Genomic DNA, 20,516 nt, shown 5'->3' with positions numbered 1-20,516 from the left:
GTGTACCAATTTCTTAGGGCTGCTGTAACAAATTAACACTAACTGGATGGTTTAAAAGAAAAAAAAAACCTGTTCCTTCACAATTCTGAAGGCTAGAACTGTGAAATCAAAGTGTCTACAGGGCTATTATTCCTCTCAAGTCTGTAGGGAGAAAGTTTTCCTTGCCTGTTCTACCTTTGGGTGATTGCCAGAAATCTAATTCTTCCTTGACTTGCATACATATCAATCCAATCTTCTCCTTCTCCATATCTGTGTCCAAATGTCCCTATTTTAGAAGGACACTAGTTATTGGTTTTAGAGCCAGCCCCAGTCCAGTATAACTTCATCTTAACTTGATTACATCTGCAAGGACCCTATTTTCCAAAACGTGCACATTCACAGGTACCAGTAGTTAGAGATTCAGTGTATATTTTTGGAGGACACAATTCAACACATAACACTTTGACATATAACTCTTTCAGGCCTGACCTCATAAACTGAAATCAGCAACCCATGCCACTTGTAATCAGTGCTACAACCATCTATCCAGTATGATTATTTAATGCTTAGTTATTTGGCAAGAACTGGAGTTAAGTCAAGGTGCCAGCATTTCTAGAGTTATTCTAGTTACTGGAAAATCTTCTGATCCATTTCTGACACATGACCCCATTTACAAATTGTGGCATGCTCAATAAAATTGAAGTAACCTTAAACACATGAGATTAAAACCTATCAGCTTTAGGGCACCTGGGTGCCTCAGTCAGTTGAGCATCTGACACTTGATTTCAGCTCATTGTTTGTGGGATTGAGCCCCATGTTGGGCTATGCACGGAGCCTGCTTGGGATTTTCTCTCTCTCTCTCTCTCTCTCTCTCTCTCTCTCTCTCTCCCTCTTTCTTTCTTTCTCTGTCTCAAAATAAATAAATATTTTTTAAAAAGCTATCAGCCTTATCAGTGGGGAAAAATAGAGAAGTGTTGACACTCTTATGTAGCATGTAACATTAGTGGTAATGGTAGAGAATTCTTTTCCTTTTGATTTTCTTTGATCAGTTGGCTTTGTTTTGATGAGAGGACTTGTAAGAATCATCTAAAAATAGTATTCATATACTTCAAAGTGTATACTTTATAAAAGAGATTTGACAACAAACAAGTAATATATTTAAGGATCACATTTCTGAAATCAATCTTTTGCATTTACTCACTTGACAGGTTACCCAAGATATTAACAGTACTATTGAGACACACCACCCCTCATTTGATCATTCTATAAGTAAAAAAGTGTTGCTGTCTTTCACATGAGATCTGTGATTAGTAACAGTCCTTTGGTTTGAATACCCTTGTATTTCCTACAGCTATGGCAACAAATCCACAAATTAAGTGGCTTAAAACAACAGAAATTTATTCTCTTATGTTTCTCAAGGCCAGAAGTCTGTAAGGCCATTCCTCCTCTGAAGGCCCTAGGAGAGAATCCTTTCTTCTCTCTTACTAGATTCTAGTTGTTGCCAGCAATCCTTGGAATCCCTTAGCTTGTAGTTGCATCACTCCAATTTCTCCTGTCTTCACATGGCCATCCTCCCTTTGTGTGTGTGTCTGTGTCTCTGTGTCTGAATCTCCCTCCCCTTTCTCTTACCAAGGCAGCAATCATTGGCCACTTTAATGCAGTATGACCTCATTTAACTTGATTACATGTGCAAAGACCTTATTTTCAATTAAGGTCACATTCTGAAGTTATCAGCCTAAATTTGGGGGAGACTGTAATTCACTACAGCCCCCAAATCAAATATTCTTCTAGAAACGGCATTATGTTTTAAGTTGAAGCTCAACTCATATCAACACAAACTTGAATTTTGGGGGCTCCTCGGTGGCCCAGTCAGTTGAGCACCTGACTCTTGATTTTGGCTCAGGTCATGATCTAACAGTTCGTGAGTTCAAGCCCCACATTAGTCTCTGTCCTGACAGTGCAGAGCCTACTTGGGATTCTCTCTCTCCCTCTCTCTCTCTCTCTCTCTAAACTTTAAAAAACGGATTTTTTTTCTATGACTACAAGTTGAAATATATTAAAAGGCACCAGCCACACAATGAGAATTCATATTCCAAACATCTATATCCATTTTTGAAAATTATAAATCTATAACTTGCATTTACATTTAGGATAAGATTAAATTTTGGAACTCATAACATTTTCAATGAGAAAGAATCTTTCAGAACTTCTTCCTTTCATAAATATCATTGGTTCTTAGGACTGAGGGCATACCAAACGGTTTACAGTCATTGAATTACTTATGTATCACTCTTACCTATGATCATTATGGAAAAACCTGTTTAGTGTATACGAGGGTCCAGTGGAAAGATGTATCTGTTTAATACCACATAATCAGTTGAAAAAATGTTGAGTATTAACATCTCCTTTTTTCCTATCTTCAATCTGAAATTTTTATTTTCCATTTAAATTCTCTGGTGCCATGTAAACCTAGACTAAATATACTAAGAAAGCAGTACCTTCAAATAGCCAACTATGTCCACTGTTTAATACAAACACAAAAAAGCAAAACTACTCCATAAACTTGCTTGATTTTTCAAGTCAGTTGGTTGGAGTTTCTTTAAAATATTCACAATTTGATTTTTCTGTTCTCTATGTAGTACCTGATATTTCATCTCTGTGTAATATGCTATATTCCATAATAGGCTACAATGTTTTAACTTAATTAATTATTTAATTAAAAATTTTTAATTCCAGTTAACACACATTGTTATATTAGTTTCAGGTGTACAATATAGTGATTCAATGATTCTATATGTTACTCAGTGCATCAAGATAAGTGTACTCCTAATCCCCTTTACCTGTTTTACCTACCTTCCCACCCACCTCCCTTCTGATAACCATCAGTTTGTTTTCTATAGTTGAGACTCTGTTTCTTGGTTTGCCTCTGTCTCTCTTTTTTTTCACTTCACTCATTTTTTTATTTCTTAAATTCCACATATGAATGAAATCTTACAGTATTTGCCTTTCTCTGACTGACTTATTTCACTTAGCAGTATACTGTATCCATTCATCCATTGATGCCTGCTTCTTGATTATATACATGGCATTTAATGTTTATTACTCTCCTGTGTTTCAGGGACTCCATGAAAAAACTGGTGCATTTACAGCTGTTAAAGTGATGAATGCTCGTAAGGTAATGTATCTTATCCATATATTGTTGAATTTAATGGTATCCTATGGACTTAGATACACAGCTCAGAAAATATTGTATTTGTTTTTCATCATTATTATACATAATTATAATTATGTTGATCTAGATTTATTATATGTGTCATTTAATATTATTTCTATCCATAGTATATTATCTTTATTATTGATTTATTGTAGTTATACATACAAATGTTTCACTCACAACAAAAAGTCTACATATTTTGGTATTCTATAAGAATAAGGAAAATATCTATATTCCTGTATATTTCTAATTTATTATCTTTTTCTAAGGATAGCAAAGAGGAGATTTCCTCTAATGTTGTGTTAATCCTTCTGTGTTCGATCATATACTTTTCCCTGTACAATCTTTCCTTTTGAGAATTGAGGCCATTAGAGTCTCAATGAAAGGTAGAAGGAAAGAAATTGTCAGAGATGCACATTTTTCAGACATTTTCTGACAGATGAGCAAGAGAGATAGTTTAATTGGCATTGTTCCTGCTAACATTTATAAAGTTGCGTCATGGTTCATAACATATTGTCATAGAATTTGCTAAGTACTGATTTCTGTCTTCTTTCTTCAGCATGAGTGCCTTACTTTCTCTAGATAATATTAGCATGAACATAGCAAAAGTCAAAAAAAAATTTCACTTCACTATACCTTAAAGAAAAATTCTCAAATGTTATGTTTGAAAAACTATACATATTTACTGAACCATTGTCAATGCCATAAACTGTTATTTTTCAATTTGTGCAAGGAGTGAATTGCTGAAACTATTTAAAGAGTTGCATGCTTTTTATTTTGCCAGTAAATGTCAAATGTTGCAAACCAATGTTAATTTTAAGATATTTTGAGGTTTTGTGGATTTATTTTGCCCTACAAATCATGGCTTCCAAACAATCAGCCCAGTACTTTTTTAGTGAGACTATCTAACATACTTATTATCCTTGTTTTGACTTGAGAGACCTTGACTGACATTTAATCTACATTTTAGATACTCTAACTTTTGAAATATTTAAAACTCATTTTCAGACCATAGATAGTTTCAATTACTGTGTTTTGTAAGGAAAAATAGAACTTTACTAACATCTAATTGTAATTTTTCCATTAATATGGTAGTTAAATCTGTTATTTTGAATTTGGTGCCAATTTTCTGGATATATAAGAATCTGATTTTTAGGTAAAATTATTAGTGAAAATTGAAAGAGGAATAATATTATGTCACTCTTACATTTGATGCCCAAAGAACACAAAGTATTTAAGAATAAATCATTTTCAAAGTGTACTAGTAGGTCTAATAACATTTTGTTCTTGGTTTTGCAGACCCCTTTACCTGAAATAGGAAAACGAGTGAGAGTGAATAAATATCAAAAGTCTGTTGGATGGAGATACAGCGTGAGTACAGAAAGTCTCCTTTAGCTCCCAAGTTGTCTTTCCTTTAATTTTCACCTTTAAACTAACCCTTGTATCATTATCTTTAGAAGGCCATAACTAAAATATTCTTGCCTGGAAGTGATAACATATTATCTTTTAACACATTCACATAGATCAATCATTATATTTGAACACTAACATCGTCAGAAATCAGGGGCTAGAAGAAACAGTTCCCTGAACAGGTAAGTGTTGAAAGCAGGTGAAGGATTAATTATATCCACAGAGTATAGAGCACTCTAGCTGAGTAGCAACAAAGGAGATGATGAAACCAAGAGCAAATTTTGCCTTAAATTGGCCCTGGTAAGGTCTTTTTTATACCTTTTACATGGTATTCCAGACTGATTGGTTATTCCCCCATTATGATTCTAAGAAACATTGCTATTGTATATGAGTTAAATGAGGACTACTCTTTTTTTTATTGTAAGAACAATAGCAGACAGAAAACCACAGCTATCCAACATAAAAGTCTTCAGATATCTGGCACAGTACTTGAATACATAAAGGAGTGGAAATGCTTTGTACTTGAAGCTTTTTAACTTCCTTACAAAGCACTCTCTATGACTAATAATTTGCTAGCTCTAGAATACAATCATACAAAGAAAATTCTTCTTCAGTAGATGTTGGTGACCTATCAAAATATTGTATGAGCCTAAAAGCAGAATTCCTGTTCTTATCAATTTTATTAAAACTTTTTAAACTGTTTATTTATTTTTGAGGGAGAGAGAACATGAGCAGGAGAGGGGCAGAGAGAGAGGGAGACACAGAATCTGAAGCAAGCTCCAGGTTCTGAGCTGTCCGCACAGAGCCCAATGGGGGGCTCGAACCCTCTAACCGAGAGATCATGACCTGAGCTGTAGTTGGATGTTTAACCGACTGAGCCACCCAGGCACCCCATTATCAATTTTGTTAATTGACCTTTTTTTCTTACACTTCTCCTCAGCTGTCTGGTATTCAAATATTTCAACCTTTTGTGTCTTAATAAATATGCTCTCAGGATTTAGGATAACTTTTTCCATTAACCCAATCACATTCAGAGAAAGTTTGTATTTATATTAGAAAGGTATTGGCAAACAGCTTCTTGATTGATCTAGTAAGTACCAGGCTCCTGTTTTGTTTACAATGTATCTCTGGAATCAAAGCCTATCCAAATAAAAGAGGTAGTACTGATTAATCTAACACACTTTGGTAGATCAAGAAGCTGCGAAGTGTAAGGTATGAAAAATATAATTGATTAATTTTGGTTTCATCACACATTTCTGTTAATAAGTTCCTTTAAAGATCTTTCCCAAACCCTCTCTGGTATTCTTTCCACAAGGAAAAATATTTTGGTTCTAGAATGGGGTGAAATTATAAAGGAAGTTGTCGCATCCTTGAGCTGTCTCTTTCTGACAAAAATTAGGATATTCAGGCCACACTGGGACAACTGGCCCTGAGCCAGGAAATGCTATAGCATCATATTACTGAGATATTTGTGAGAGTTTTAAATTACCTACTTGGCCTGATGGATATAATGTACTTATGTGTTTCTCACAAGCTCAACTTCCTGTTAATTGAGAATGGCAAACACACTAATGCTTTTCAAACATATCTGATCTTGGTTTATTGGTTTTGGGAGAGTTTACATTTATGTGGGAAACTCACTCTTAAAAGTTTTTCTAGTTGGGAACTTTGAACTCTCTGATTATATATTTTAGGAAGAAAAATAACTGCTAGCTGATCAGTCAATTAGTATTTATAAATCATCTTGAATCCTTTGGGATAAGAAGGTTGTGACTTACACACACATCTCTTTGAGTCAGGGGTTTATGGAAATAGCAATAATGTGGAAGTCCAGACACACAAATCTAAATCCCAAGTCTACCACTAAACAGCTAAGAAATACTTGGGAAACAGGTCTTACTTCTCTAGGCCTCAGATTCCTCATACGTAAAATGCACCAGAATATTTGGCCTACTTATAAACAGAGTTAAAAATATGGTCAAATGCAACTGCATAGCTGCCTTGAGCCCAGCCATTCTTCTATTCTTGCTTGTGGACATGACCTTTCTAACTCAGAAGGAAAAAAAAAAAAGCTCTATGATAATCAAACTACCAAACAAGTTAAAGGACTCAGGCTGGCCCCTGCTTCTCTTTTACATGTTCTTTGTGTTCTTACCCTCACACCATCATCTCATTCTTATTTACTGCACTCTTTATGAATTCATGTTCCTTTCAACCCAATGATGGTGGCTTGCTAGGTACTGACAATGCCCATGTACACATAGAATTGCTAGTTCCTGAGGTTTATTTCTATACAATGGCAGATGTTGTTACCATTTCAAAGGACAGCCATATCTGAAGTAAAGCAGAAAGTTCAATGGTCCTACATGACAAGAATGAAAGTCACGAGGATCAATTTTTAGCTTTGTAGAAAACAGGTTAAGGGAATTCAAAGAGAACTTATTAACTGAGCTTCCTTGGGAGGCTGGGATGACACTGGAACCTGGACTTCTATATGATTCTCATGCTACAAGTTAATTGTTTTATTTATTTCTGCCTTTATGACACAATAAGTACAGAGAACCTGGAGAAACCAGGCCTCATCCCCTTCTCCCAAAGACAAATAGGTGTCTAGATTTTTTTTTTAGTTGTTGAATATTTATGGGTAAATCCACTGGAAAATCCCAGAGAAATGTTAAAGAATGTTCTTCAGCTGCTAGCCATTTCTCTGAGATTTCAAACTTTTTATAAGGTATTATGAAAACTTGGGGACATTTCAGAACCTAGTACATTGCCTTATATTTATTTTATAACTATTTTTTAAAGTCTAATTACACTATAGCTAAAGATTAAAAACATTGCTCATCTTTCCTACTGGGTCTGAGAGAATAAACTAAGAAGGAAAATGATAACTGACTAGGTATATTCAGCTACCTATTAATTTCAGCTAAAATATCTATTTCCCCCTACCCCCAGGTCATCAAGCCAATATAATTGAAGGAAATTCTGGGGAGAACTAAAGATAAAGGTTAATTCCTTAATTTCTTTTCATGCCAGTTGGCCCTTTCTGATTCATTGCCCGAAAGAAGTCAAAGGTATCCTTTTTCACTGGATTTCAGAATAGGAGCTCAACTGTATTTTTAATTTAAAAGTGTTCTTTTCTATTTTTAATTGTTGAGGAACCTCCATACTGTTTTCCACAGTGGCTATACCAACTTGAATTCCTGCCAACAGTGTGTGAGATTTCCTTTTTATCCATATCATTGTCAACACTTGTTATATCTTGTCTTTTTAATTTTAGCCATTCTACTGAATAAAATAAGTAGGACTGAGAAAGACAAATACCATATGATTTCATTCATATGGAATCTAAAAAAGGAAATGAATAGACCAAAATCAGAGTCAGACATAAATACAGAGAACAAAGTGATGGTTGACAAAGGGGAGGAGGTGGGATAAAATGGATGAAGGGTAGTGGGAGATACCGACTTCCAGTTATGGATGAGTCAGTCACAGGGATGAAAAAGGTACAGAATTAAGGAATATAGTCAATTATATTGTAATAGTGTTGTATAGTGACAGTTGGTAGTTACACTTGTGCTGAACATAGTATAACATATAGAGAAGTTGATTCACTATGTTATACACCTGAAACTAATGTAGCATTGTGTCAACTATACTCAAATAAAAAAATTAATAAAAAAAATTCTTTTTGGTCAAAAAAGTCTTTACATACTACAACATATATTTATTTTGCACAATAACAGTACTCTTGAAAAGTTATATAAATGGAACCTTTATAATGCAGTGAGAGAGCTTTTTTATTTACAATCAAATGAAATTTAGAGCTAGTAGGCATTCAAAAGACCCAGGTAGTGAATTCTTTTGTCAAGTGGGAGATCACTACCTGAGTCATTTTATATCACCCTCAACTTCATTATACATTATCCTGTATTCATCAATGATTGTGTCATTCATGTTTGTGAATCTTATTTCCTTGTATGTAAGTTCCTTTAAATTAGGAATATTATATCTAAATGCATAAACCAATGATATGCTCATCGGAAATTCCCAACAATTTAAGTTACTTTTTTGTAAGTTAATATTTTAAGATATTTTTCTCCAATGCATTGCATCTGTATACATATAAAGTGTCATGATTTTTAAATTATTGAGAAGGAAAAAGCTGTTTTTAGATTGGCTAAGAATAGTTACAGATGGATTATGGAAACTACCTGATTGTCACGGTACAAGGGGACAGCTAAATCTTTAGGGAGAGAGAATAGCTTCCCATTTCACTCCACTATAACAAATGTGATGAAAGTAAAAGCTGATGTTGTAGATTAGGGTAAAAAGTGGAGAAAGGTGTACAGTTCTAATAACACTAGTGCAAGTGAGAAGGTGAAGTAACATAGATACTGTATGATAATACCTTACATTTATAGCATTCTTCTTTCAAGAACTTCAAAGAACTTTAAATATATTGTCCCATTTGGTTCTACTAATATTCCATTTAGATAGGTAATGGCTAACTTCCATCAGACTTCGGAGGATAAATTCAACCTTGGGAAAATTAAGTAAATTTCCAACTTTTAGCTATTTGTTCTAAAACCCATGTGTCCTTATGCCCAGTGTAGATGCCCTTTTCTGATGACATCATACTGTCTTCTTCTAGAAATAGCTCTTAAAATTATGTATTCTACCTTGGTGAACCCATCCAAAAAGATAGCTTCAGTTATCACTACAGAGATAATTCTCAAAAACATACCTTTAGCCCTGACCTATACCCTGAGTGGCAGCCTTGTATCTTTATTCTATGTAATTCTACACATCCATAGAAAGGAAGTGCATTTATTCTTATTGATGTAGAAATGTGTACTTTGGGTATTGAATAAGACATGCGAGTTGCAGAGTAGTGAAATATATATATTCTGCAGGAATAAAAATGTCTGGAGGAATATACACTCAACTGTTACCATTGGTAGGAAGAAATGTTCAGTGATTGTGAAGTACTTACATATTTTATTTCATATATGTAAATATATTTTATCCATATGTATCACTGTTGTGGTTAAGAAAATAAATGACTTTAAGCATATCTTTTAAAAAAATTAGCACAGATCAAACCAGTACCTTTGAAATGCAGTGAGTCAGAGGGGCACCTGGGTGGCTCAGTTGGTTAAGCACCCAACTCTTGATTTCAGCTCAGGTCATGATCTCACAGTTTGTGAATTCAAGCCTCACCTCAGGCTCTGTGCTGACAGTGTGGAGCCTGCTTGGGATTCATTCTCTCTCTCTCTGTCTCTCTCTCTCTCTCTGCCTCTCTCTCTCTTCAAAAATAAATAAATAAACATTTCAAAAATGCAATGAGTCACAAACCAAGTCAGTGTGGTTACATGTATAAGGATAGATATACAGATCAATGGAATAGCACTAGTTCCATATACCTATGGTCAAGTGATTTTTGACAAGATAGCAAAGACAATACATGGGGAAAAAATAGTCTTTTCAACAAATGATGCTGAGATAAGTAGATATCCAAATGTAAAAGAATGAACTTAGATCCCTACTTTATTTAACAATTAAGGGGCGCCTGGGTGGCTCAGTCAGTTGGGCGACCTACTTGACTCAGATCATGATCTCACAGATCTTGAGTTTGAACCCTGCATCAGACTCTGTGCTGACAGCTCAGAGCCTGGAGCCTGCTTCCAATTCTGTGTCTCCCTCTCTCTCTCTCTGCCCCTCCCTTGCTCTACGTTCTGCCACTCTCCTTCAAAAATAAATAAACATTAAAAAAATTGAAAATTAACTCAAAATGATCAAATACCTAAATGTGAGAACTAAAACTATAAAATGCTTATTAGAAGAAAACATTGGGATAAATATTCATGACCTTAGTTTTGGCAATGGATTTTTAGATATGACACCAAAAGTATAAACAATAAAATAAGAAATCAATAAATCAGACTTTATTAAAATTAAAAATTTTGTTTCTCAAAGAACACTATCAAGATAGTGAAAAGACATCCCACAGAATGAGACAAAATGTTTGCAAATCAAGTACCTTATCAAGTACTTGGGTCCAAGATGTATAAATAAATCTTACAATTCAATAATGAAAAGACAAATAACATAATTAGAAAACAGGGGCAAAGATTTTCAACTAGACATTCCTCTGAAGATCATATACAAATGGCCAATGAGCACTTGAACAGATCATTAATATGATCAGTGATCAGGGAATTTTAAGCCAAAACTACAGTGAGATACCCTTGACACCCACTAGGACAGTTATAATAATAAAACAGAAAATAATATGTGTTGATTAGGGTATGGAGAAATTGGAATCATCATTGCTGTTGGGAATGTAAATAGGTGCAGCAGTGGGGAAATGATTTGGCATTTCATCAAAATGTTAAATACAGAGTTACTATTTGACCTAATAATTTCACTCCTATGTATATACCAAAAAGAAATAAATATATATATTCACCAAAAAGAAATAAAAGTATATATTCAAATAAAAATTTGATATGAATGCTCACAGCAGCATTATTAATAATAGCCAAAAGAGAGAACTAACCCAAATGTCTATCAGTTAATAAATGGAAATGAAAATGAATAAAATAATGATATATTTTGCAATATGGGCGAAACTTGGGGAAAAAAGTTAGTCACAAAAGTCCACATATGAAATGATTTTCATTTATATAAAATGTCCAGGATAGATACATCTGTAGAAATAGAAAATATATTAGTGGTTCATTAAAGCTGGTATGTGTTTGTAGGAGAATTTGTGTGTGATAACTAAAGGGTATAAGGTTTCCTTTTGGGGTGATAAAAATATTTTAAAAGGGATTGTGGTGATGGTTGCATAATTCTGTTAATATACTAAACACCATTGAATTTTCACTTTAAATTGACGAGTTGTATGGCATGTAAATTATATTCCAATAAAACAGTTACAAAATAAACAAAATGTAATGATTCTTTTCAGTGAAAACTTTATACAATGGCCATTGCTGCTGGTGTAGGGATCACACTTTCAGAACCACTAAATTAAAAGATCTTCATTTAAGCTTTATTTTCTCCAAAATTCCCGGTTAACCAGAGATCTCCATTCTCTGATAATTCTAGTTGAGATTATATTATAAATTGCTGTGGGGTATAATGGGTGGCCATAGAATTTCCTTTGTTCTACTCTAGGATCCCATAGTCATTAACTGGCATAGTTTAGGAACTTTATTGTCCATTGTTTATTCTGCAGGATGAGGAAGAGGATCTCAGGACTGAACTCAACCTTTTAAAGAAGTACTCTTTCCACAAAAACATTGTGTCCTTCTATGGTGCTTTTTTCAAGCTGAGCCCCCCCGGCCAGAGGCACCAACTTTGGGTATGTATTTAACCTTGATCTTATTTCCAAAGACTAAATCTCACTTGAGGAAATACATTTTCACAAGCTGAGATGCACTTTTGTGCACTTACAGGAATACTTAAACACTCCACTGCTCAAAGTAGTATGACAAAATGTGTTCTGATTCCTGGAGATGGGAGTAATAAAGATGGAAAAGTAACATAAGTTCCTGGCAAGGGTCTTCAGGGTAAAATAGAGGAGGACTCAAATGAACACTGGGAATATCTAACATGTTTCTTTTTAAATATCGTTTTGCTGCTTTTAACTTTTTCTGTATATTTGCTGGTAAATTAGCGGTATGGCTAAGGAGACTACCTGATGGACTTGCAAATAATGACTGGATAAGTATCAATTCTAATTAGCATTCAGCATGAACATATGGATACATTTAAGTTTTTTCTAAGGAAATGCACTTATGTTTAAACATAAATCCCGGAAGTTCTTTTCTAATTTGTTAGTTGACTTATCTTTTTCTTAGTCTACTTATACCTATACTGTCACAAATTAAAGATCAATGAGATATAAATTGTAGAGGGTAACTAAAACATAAGCTACAGTTACCAGAATGTTGCTGCCTCCCACTATGGCAGAAATAGTCAAATAACAAGAAAATGAGCTCTGGTCAGAGATATGTTTATTTCAAAAGGAATATTTAGAACAGAAGTGGGGTCAGTGTCCAATTGCTAGCTACATTTCCATTTCCATTTCAAGTCAAGAATAGTATTGTGGTTTTTTTTTCAAAATAATAACTAAGAATTTTAAGAACCTTCAGTTGTCAAGGAAAGATTGTTCCACTTTACATAATGGACTTTAGGAAGCAGGGCAGTGGACATGATAGAAATATTTTCAACAAGGAACTGAATTGAAATAGTGGTTCTCAAACTTTAGTGTGCATCCGAATCTCCTGGAAAGCCTGATAAAACACAGATTGCTGAGCTCTACCCATAGGGTTACTGATTCCGTTGGTGTGGGGTGTGGGCCCATGAATTTGCACTTTTTAACAACAGATGATGATGTTTATGCTACTGGTCTGGGTACCACACTTTCAAAACCACCAAATTAGACATCTTCACTTTAATCCCATTTTATTCCAAATGTCCAGTTAAGTAAATCTTCTTTTGTCTGACAACTCCAGTTGGCATTTCATTAAATATTGCTGTACACCTTTAATGACTATTGGTATATTTTTGGCATACAATATTTGTCTTTTAATATAATTTTACTTACAATTTTTTTCCTCTTGCCTGTATGGCAGTCTCCTTATTAGATGTATTTATCAGTACTCAATTCATTCAATTATTCAACATATTTATTCAAAACCATCTATTTGCCAGGCCTTCTGCTAGATTCTGAGATTACATTGATAAGCTGAACAAACATGTCCCGGACCTGTTGGAATTTACTGTCCATTTGCAATAACCAGTATCAGTCAAATAATCACACAAATGAGTATTTAATTAGTCAGAAGGGAAATAACATGCTTCTATGTGGGCAAATAGCATGCTTCTATGTGGGCAAATAACAAAGGAATCTAAATTAAGTAGGGAATGAGAAACTCTTCTTTAATAAACTTTTTTTTGAACTGAGATCTGAAGGATGAATAAATTATTTGTGGAGGTAAGAGTTTTAATGGGACCATTTACACTGTCTTGCCCATATAAATCAAAATAAATAGGAAGTAAGTAAATGACTAAATGATTACCATTTATAAAGTGTATGTGCCAGGCATCATGCTTACAAAGCTGGGAAAATAATTGAAAATGTCTTTATGTTCCTTTAAGACTAGAGCTCTTCTGACTTAAGTAACATTAGCAAGATTTTTCCAGGGTACATCTGAATGAATGGCTTTAATTTATGTTTGTCATGGTTCAAAAGGGGCCACTTTGCTTCCATTACCACAGTTGTACATGTTGTGACCATTTCATACAGTTAACATGAAAATTAAACTTTCGTGGTTTCTCTGTATAATTAGTTTTGTTAGGCAATTTCTTCTCTTCTTTTTTGTGAGAGTGTACTTATGTGAAAGACATGCAATAATATGAATTGTGAACAAATATAAATTAAAGGAATGATTTACTGAAAAGAAAATGTTAGCGTTACAACAAGAAATGAGGTAGACTTTACATATTCATGATTTGGGGCATATCCTTTAGGTTTCCTTCATCTACAGCAATAATTAACTTGCCTACAGTTTAAAAAAACGTGTTTTGTTGTATTTATAAAGAGGTTTTGACACGGGCACTAATGCAGAAACCTGTGCTTAAGAAAAGTTTGTTGGGTTGATTATAATAGATATATTCTCTTTTACATTGTCCAGGCCTCTAGCCAGCTAATATAGGAAAGGAAGTTTACTAGTTTAGTACCTGATTAATTGATGGCAAAAAGATAAATTTTCTGAGAAATTTTTATTAATAAACTAACATTTGAACAAGATGGTTTCAGTGATAATAGCCTTAAAATAGAGTTTCCTTAGCAGTAAAGTCATTTGGGAAAAATGCCCTATAGGAATACAATTGATAGTTTACCCCTTGAAATTGTAGTTTGCCACTATCTCAGGAAACAATAATCTAGAATTTAAAAACAAAAACAAAACAACAATAGCAAACAAATTTAGTCTTAATGTTGAAGTGCAAATTCTTTTAAGATCCTTCTATCCTGCTTCTTCACTTTGCAATCAAATTGTTCCTTCAATGATCTTTTCTGTTGCACTCCAGGCATCACTCAGGCTTGTCTCCTGCACAAGCTTTCTACAGGAATATAGTCATTCTTTTTTCAATAAACTGAATATTCTTCCTTCTCTTTATATCTAAACACTATCCTTCAAGGCTTAGCTCAAATTCTACCTCTTGGTTAAATATCCCTGGTGTGGTACCTGCCTTCCCTCCCTCCACTGATCTTTGGATAGGTTCCAACTCTTTAATTCCACTAGCCTTTAGAGTCTCCCACCAGACAGTTGAGCCAGTATTTGCAATGTCTTAATCCCTAACATTACATATAAATACAAGCCATATGGACTAAAACTCTCCAGATATTTTCAGAGAATTACTTTCTAATTCTTGACACTTTGCTGACTTCCCTGCAGATGGTGATGGAGTTATGTGCAGCAGGCTCAGTCACTGATGTAGTAAGAATGACCAGAAATCAGAGTTTGAAAGAAGATTGGATTGCTTATATCTGCCGAGAAATCCTTCAGGTGAGTCTTCATATAGTCATTCTCCCCTGCCTTGAAAATACCTGGGAGTAATATATGCAGTGTACTTTATACTTGCTCATACAGGTTGGTTTAAGAATTCTAAACATAATCTCTGGATCAGGATACCAAAAAAGACCTAAAGGCTTTAGAGAAAGCAGATTTTCAGGTGATGTCTATGTCCTTAACTTTAGATAGGTTGCAATATGGGTAACCAGGCCCTTCCAAACCTTGCTCTTTAATGGTCCTGTCAGAGTTAGACTATTGTGTTCATTGGATCATAGAAATAACCACTTGGAATATTTATTACATCATTCAGATTTTTAGAGTTCTTAAAAAAAAAGCTGCACTATATCGTTAGAGATTAAAAGTGAGACAAAAATCCGTGTTTTACAGAATGGCCCCAAACCATCCATAACCATTTTGCAGACAGATATCCTATTTGAAGAATGCCCTACTTTTAAAGCTTGCTTTGTTTTGAATACCAAGTTGGATGAGAACAATCTTCTTGATCTACCACACTCAAATTTTTCTGTGTGGCTTAGGTGCTTAGGGTCACCCGAGAAGGATATTAACAGAACTGAATCGGACCACTGATATACTGTTAGAATGTCCTTCCTCCCATCTTAATTGGATTCACTTGTGCTAATAGTGTAACTAGTTGAGTGCAAACTCTATACTGAGTTTAAATTCTGGTTCATGATGTATTAGCTGTGTGTCCTTGAATCAGTTACTTAATTTTTCCAAATCTCACTTTTCTTATCTATAATATGAGGTGATAGTAGTACCTTCCTCAAAGGATTGCAGTGACAGCTTCATAATTTCCTTCATGTAAAGCACTTAGCACAGTGCCTGGCAATAAAGTAAAACAAAATAAAGGATTCAATTAATATTAGCTGTTTTTACTGTTACTTCTGTTATTAATCCCCAGTTATTATCTGGAGCAATCTCACTGAAGCCAGGTCACAGGTTAGTTTTAGTGGTGAACAGGCTGGAGCCAACATAGTAAGCCAATCCAAATTGCAAATGCTTTCAAAGGAATTTCCATAGTCCCCCAAATTCTCAGCCTACAAGGTTGACTAGAAAATATTCTGGATTAATGAAATGGTTGAATGAGGAATAGAGTAAAACAGTGGCTATGATATTTAAGGTGTCCAGGTCTTCACTCTTATGGTTAGTTGGAAAGATGGAGGCTAGAAAGGAAGGTAAACGGCCCAATGTATACAAATATTACTTTTTGGTGTTCTTTTCCTTTCATGGGTGTCCTGATTTATTTTCCTTTCCTTATAGCCAAAAGCAGTATTTCTGGGAACTGGTTGTAGTAATTCCAGCCTAAAGAAAGAATTTTGACTGAAAAAAGCAAATCTGGGCCATTTTTCTAACCAAAAGGTTTTCCAAAAATACTGAGAACAGTACCAGAAAGAGAGAAAATATATATAGTGATGTGACTTTTTAAATAAATATACATTATCTATGTGCAGGGCTTAGCTCATCTTCATGCACACCGTGTAATTCACCGGGACATCAAAGGTCAGAATGTGTTACTGACTCATAATGCTGAAGTAAAACTTGGTAAGTTTGTTCTTGTAGTACTTTAAGTGGTGCCCAAAATATTTTAATGGAGAATAATCCTTTAAGATAACTATGCTTTTATCATTTCATTAACAATATCTGCTACTTATTTAGGCTGTGTCTTCATTGCTTGCAAAACCAGTGAAATTTTGAAAATTTGTTTGGTGAGAAAGGTGGAGCAGGAGAAAAATGCACCATTTACTGCTTCTCTGGAATCCTGTAGTTCAAAACAACTTTTAAATTATAATGGAAGGCTTACATTTTGGTCATTGTTTTACTCTCTATTAAGTATAGGTATTATATTTATTTCAACAATTGAATTGAGTATTTATTATGTGCAAGTTTTTGTGCCATGGACAAGAAACAAAGACAATTCTTCCATATCACAAAGCCATATTTTCCAAAGAACATCAAATAACTTTTAAATTACTTAAGCATAAATTGCTTCTTTGGACTTTCGCCTCAAATATTTGAAGAACTGATATCAGTTGCTCTCATAATATCAAAATCAAGTTCAGAATTAGAAATCAAAAGACCAGAAAGTCCCTGGCTTTCTATTCCAAGATTTAAAATGGCATAATTTATTTAAAAATAACCACACATATTGTCTCACAGGCACACAGGGTACAATTTATTATACCCTTTAATGTTTAATATAAATATTGTTGGTTGGGTTTTAAATAATACCATATGATTAATGTTAGTACTATGCAATGGCAGATAACCTCATTGATATAGAATATAAATCACTGGTATTAAATCCTGTATTATTTTTAAATGATATCAGTTCTACCATATCTCTAGCATGACCTTAAGATAGTTCCCATTTTCCTTACAAAAAATATAACCATGGCAGAGATTTTTGTTCATTCATTGAGAATATGTTCATTGAATATTTGCAGAAGAAGCTTGAGTAATAATCGTTCCTGAAATAAGAAAAAAGTAATTTCAAGAAAATGTGTTATGTCTCATGTGTTTAAAAGCTACAAAGCTAGAAATACAATTTTAAGACACTGTGCCAATACCTTGGGGGAATTTGGATCTCATATTCAAATGTGCAGGATAGATAATCTGTTGCAAGGCTACATACATACTATGTTCACATGTGGCAGCACTCCTATATATTTGAGCCAGGTTACTGGCCAACTCTACCATTTGCAATACAGAAGAGAAATTGTTAAGTAAATGAAATGCCACTGAAAAATCTGTCACAAAGTCCATGCACTAAAGCTCATGTACTTTACTCTGTGGGAGAGACCTTTTAGTATGGATAAGAATTTAATCAGGCTTATTTTACATATAACCCATATACATTTGGTTTTACATTTCTCAGATTCCAGGATATTTTTAAGCAACATATTATGAGAAGGTTGCAGAAGGAAAACCCAAAGCCATCAAAAGGGAGTGATAGGAATGAGACTGGAAAATGATCATATTATAATTGCAATTGATAAGTAATCCTTATATTCTGGTCCCTAGGTCATTAAAGAAAAGGTTAAATTATACCACTGTTAAGGTCTCATCTCTACGTTTGTCTTCATTTCAAGCTTTTCTTGTTTCCTTTTCTTCCATCCATCACTGTTTCTTCTAGTCTTTTCTCTTTTCATTTTCTTCCCTGAATGTCATATATTAGCTCATGGCCTTCATAGGTATCTCTTGGCCCTTTAAGTTGGCCCTCAGGGATAGTGAGACTGCTGGGCTCTGATTTAACCTGTTCTCCAAAAATATGTAGATAATGAGATTGTTCAATACCCAGTGATGATTTGCACATATTATAGGCACTTTTTATTCTTGTTAAATCCTTCCTTAAAGAATTCTTTAAGCTCTTAACTTTTTAATTTTTCATTTCTTCTCCTAAATTCTTCAAACTACTATTTAGACAGTGTTGCTATCCATCCTCTAGATTCCTGGAAACCATTCTAAATTAGAAAATCTACTTCATTTTTCATCCCTGAAAAGTTTCATCTACTTTCATTTTTCATCTTTTTTTTCTGGACTAAATAACCCCAGTCTACTTTAGCCTCTTTTCTGTCTGTTACTGAGGATACCATACTAAATATTTTCATATAATGTATCCCACAGATTAATAGAAGACTGAACTTTTACAGTCTAACCTAAGATATAGATACCACAGTAAATATATGCATCTGATTCAGAAGATCTGTAGAAGAACTTAAACTAAATTCTAGCAGAAAACTCATTTTTCTTTATTGGTGTAATAGGACTTTCTAATGTCATGAGCGAGGCTTCCTAATAAGCTACTAATAGGTTTTAGATTTCTTAGATGTTGCTTATAGTGCTGGTCTTCCTCCAGCTTGGTGGCAGATCCAAACACTACATATGTTATCACTTCAGAGGTTCAGGGTATACTGATAGAACTTTATTTTTAATATTCATGGTAAACTTTCAGCCAAACCTACTGTAGATTTATAATAGCACTTCTGAGTCTCTTTCCAACATAAATAGAAGCAAAAGCCTAATTCTCACTCAGTATTTCTGTAGTGGACTTCATGGTAAAGTTTTCTGGGCTGGAATGAAAATCTGTTATCCATTGTGGATTTTGTATTGGCTTTCCAAGTTAAAGCAATAACTTATTGAGCTTTTTGTTACTGATTAATTATTTTGACATATGCTGAATTTTGCAGTGGATTTTGGAGTAAGTGCCCAGGTGAGCAGAACTAATGGGAGGAGAAATAGTTTCATTGGGACGCCCATACTGGATGGCACCTGAGGTGATTGACTGTGATGAGGACCCAAGACGCTCCTATGATTACAGAGTAAGTGTGAAGATTCACATAGTGGGAATCAAAGATTGGAAAGGACTTTTAACTAATATTTATTTGTAAATGATAAAAAATAAAAAGCAGGCAACTCCTTTCACATTAAACTCTAATAAGAAAGACTAGCTGCTATTCTTATTTGTGGTTTGATTATATGCATAAATGTAATATTTTCTAAGAATATAGACAACATAGACCACTGGGAATTATATACATTTGAGGAAGAATGTCTAGTTCATGTTGCTTGCAACTTCTTGGGAAAAATATTATATTATGTGGCTTTATATGGAAATTTAACTTCCAGGGGCAGAGAACTTCGTAAACCTAAAAATGAATGAATGTGAAGCCAATTATTAATCCCCACAGTAACTTAGCTTCAAAAAGAAAAAAAAAATAATTCAATTACTCAGGGTAATGGAGAAAATCCTTGTCATGGTTCACCTCCAGACCACTGAAAATCAGTGGAATAGACAAATTAAGTAACAATTCATGGTATTTATTAAAATTTCCACTGAAATTGCAATTTGGACAATATACATCTATGTACACATTTCAAAAACCTGATGTGGAAAGAAAACTCTCCATTTGTTATAGACTGGAAAAACCACACTCAGTCTTCACATCATAAGTCATCCAAACAATTCATTGTGGCTTCATTGTGTGGAACCTAGGGCTCAATACTTGAAGTTGATTAATTCAAGTCTCATCTCTTTTCCCTTTTCCTTAAATGCCCTCTGCTTGATCTGCAAGCAGATCCATTGAGAGTTTATAGTCTATTGCTATTACAGGCTATGGAGACTATGGAAGTATAATGTTCTTTTAGGTGGCTTGCTATAAAAATGATGCTTTATGCCTGTACAAATTTTTTTTTGCAGTCTTCAAAGGACTTTCACCTATATTAATCATTTATTTTTTTTCATTTTTAGCCTCATTTAATTGAAAGAAAGCTTCAACTTACACCATCACAACAATCATTTG

At 34.1% G+C, this 20,516-nt stretch overlaps 1 protein-coding gene across 1 annotated transcript in view; it reads left to right on the top strand.

The window, feature by feature from the left end:
- The window catches only part of NRK (Nik related kinase), a 137,018-nt gene that overhangs the window by 64,920 nt on the left and 51,582 nt on the right, over positions 1-20,516 (top strand). The window contains 7 exon segments of the mRNA XM_019431795.2: positions 3,098-3,154; positions 4,493-4,564; positions 11,850-11,975; positions 15,079-15,189; positions 16,668-16,758; positions 19,404-19,468; positions 19,470-19,535. Of these exon segments, the coding sequence (XP_019287340.2) occupies positions 3,098-3,154; positions 4,493-4,564; positions 11,850-11,975; positions 15,079-15,189; positions 16,668-16,758; positions 19,404-19,468; positions 19,470-19,535 (588 nt within the window).

This window comes from Panthera pardus, unplaced genomic scaffold (assembly GCF_024362965.1).
Source record: "Panthera pardus isolate Hobbes unplaced genomic scaffold, ASM2436296v1 HiC_scaffold_27, whole genome shotgun sequence".
NCBI classification, from domain to species: Eukaryota; Metazoa; Chordata; class Mammalia; order Carnivora; family Felidae; genus Panthera; species Panthera pardus.
This window is presented reverse-complemented; position numbering and strand designations above follow the sequence as displayed.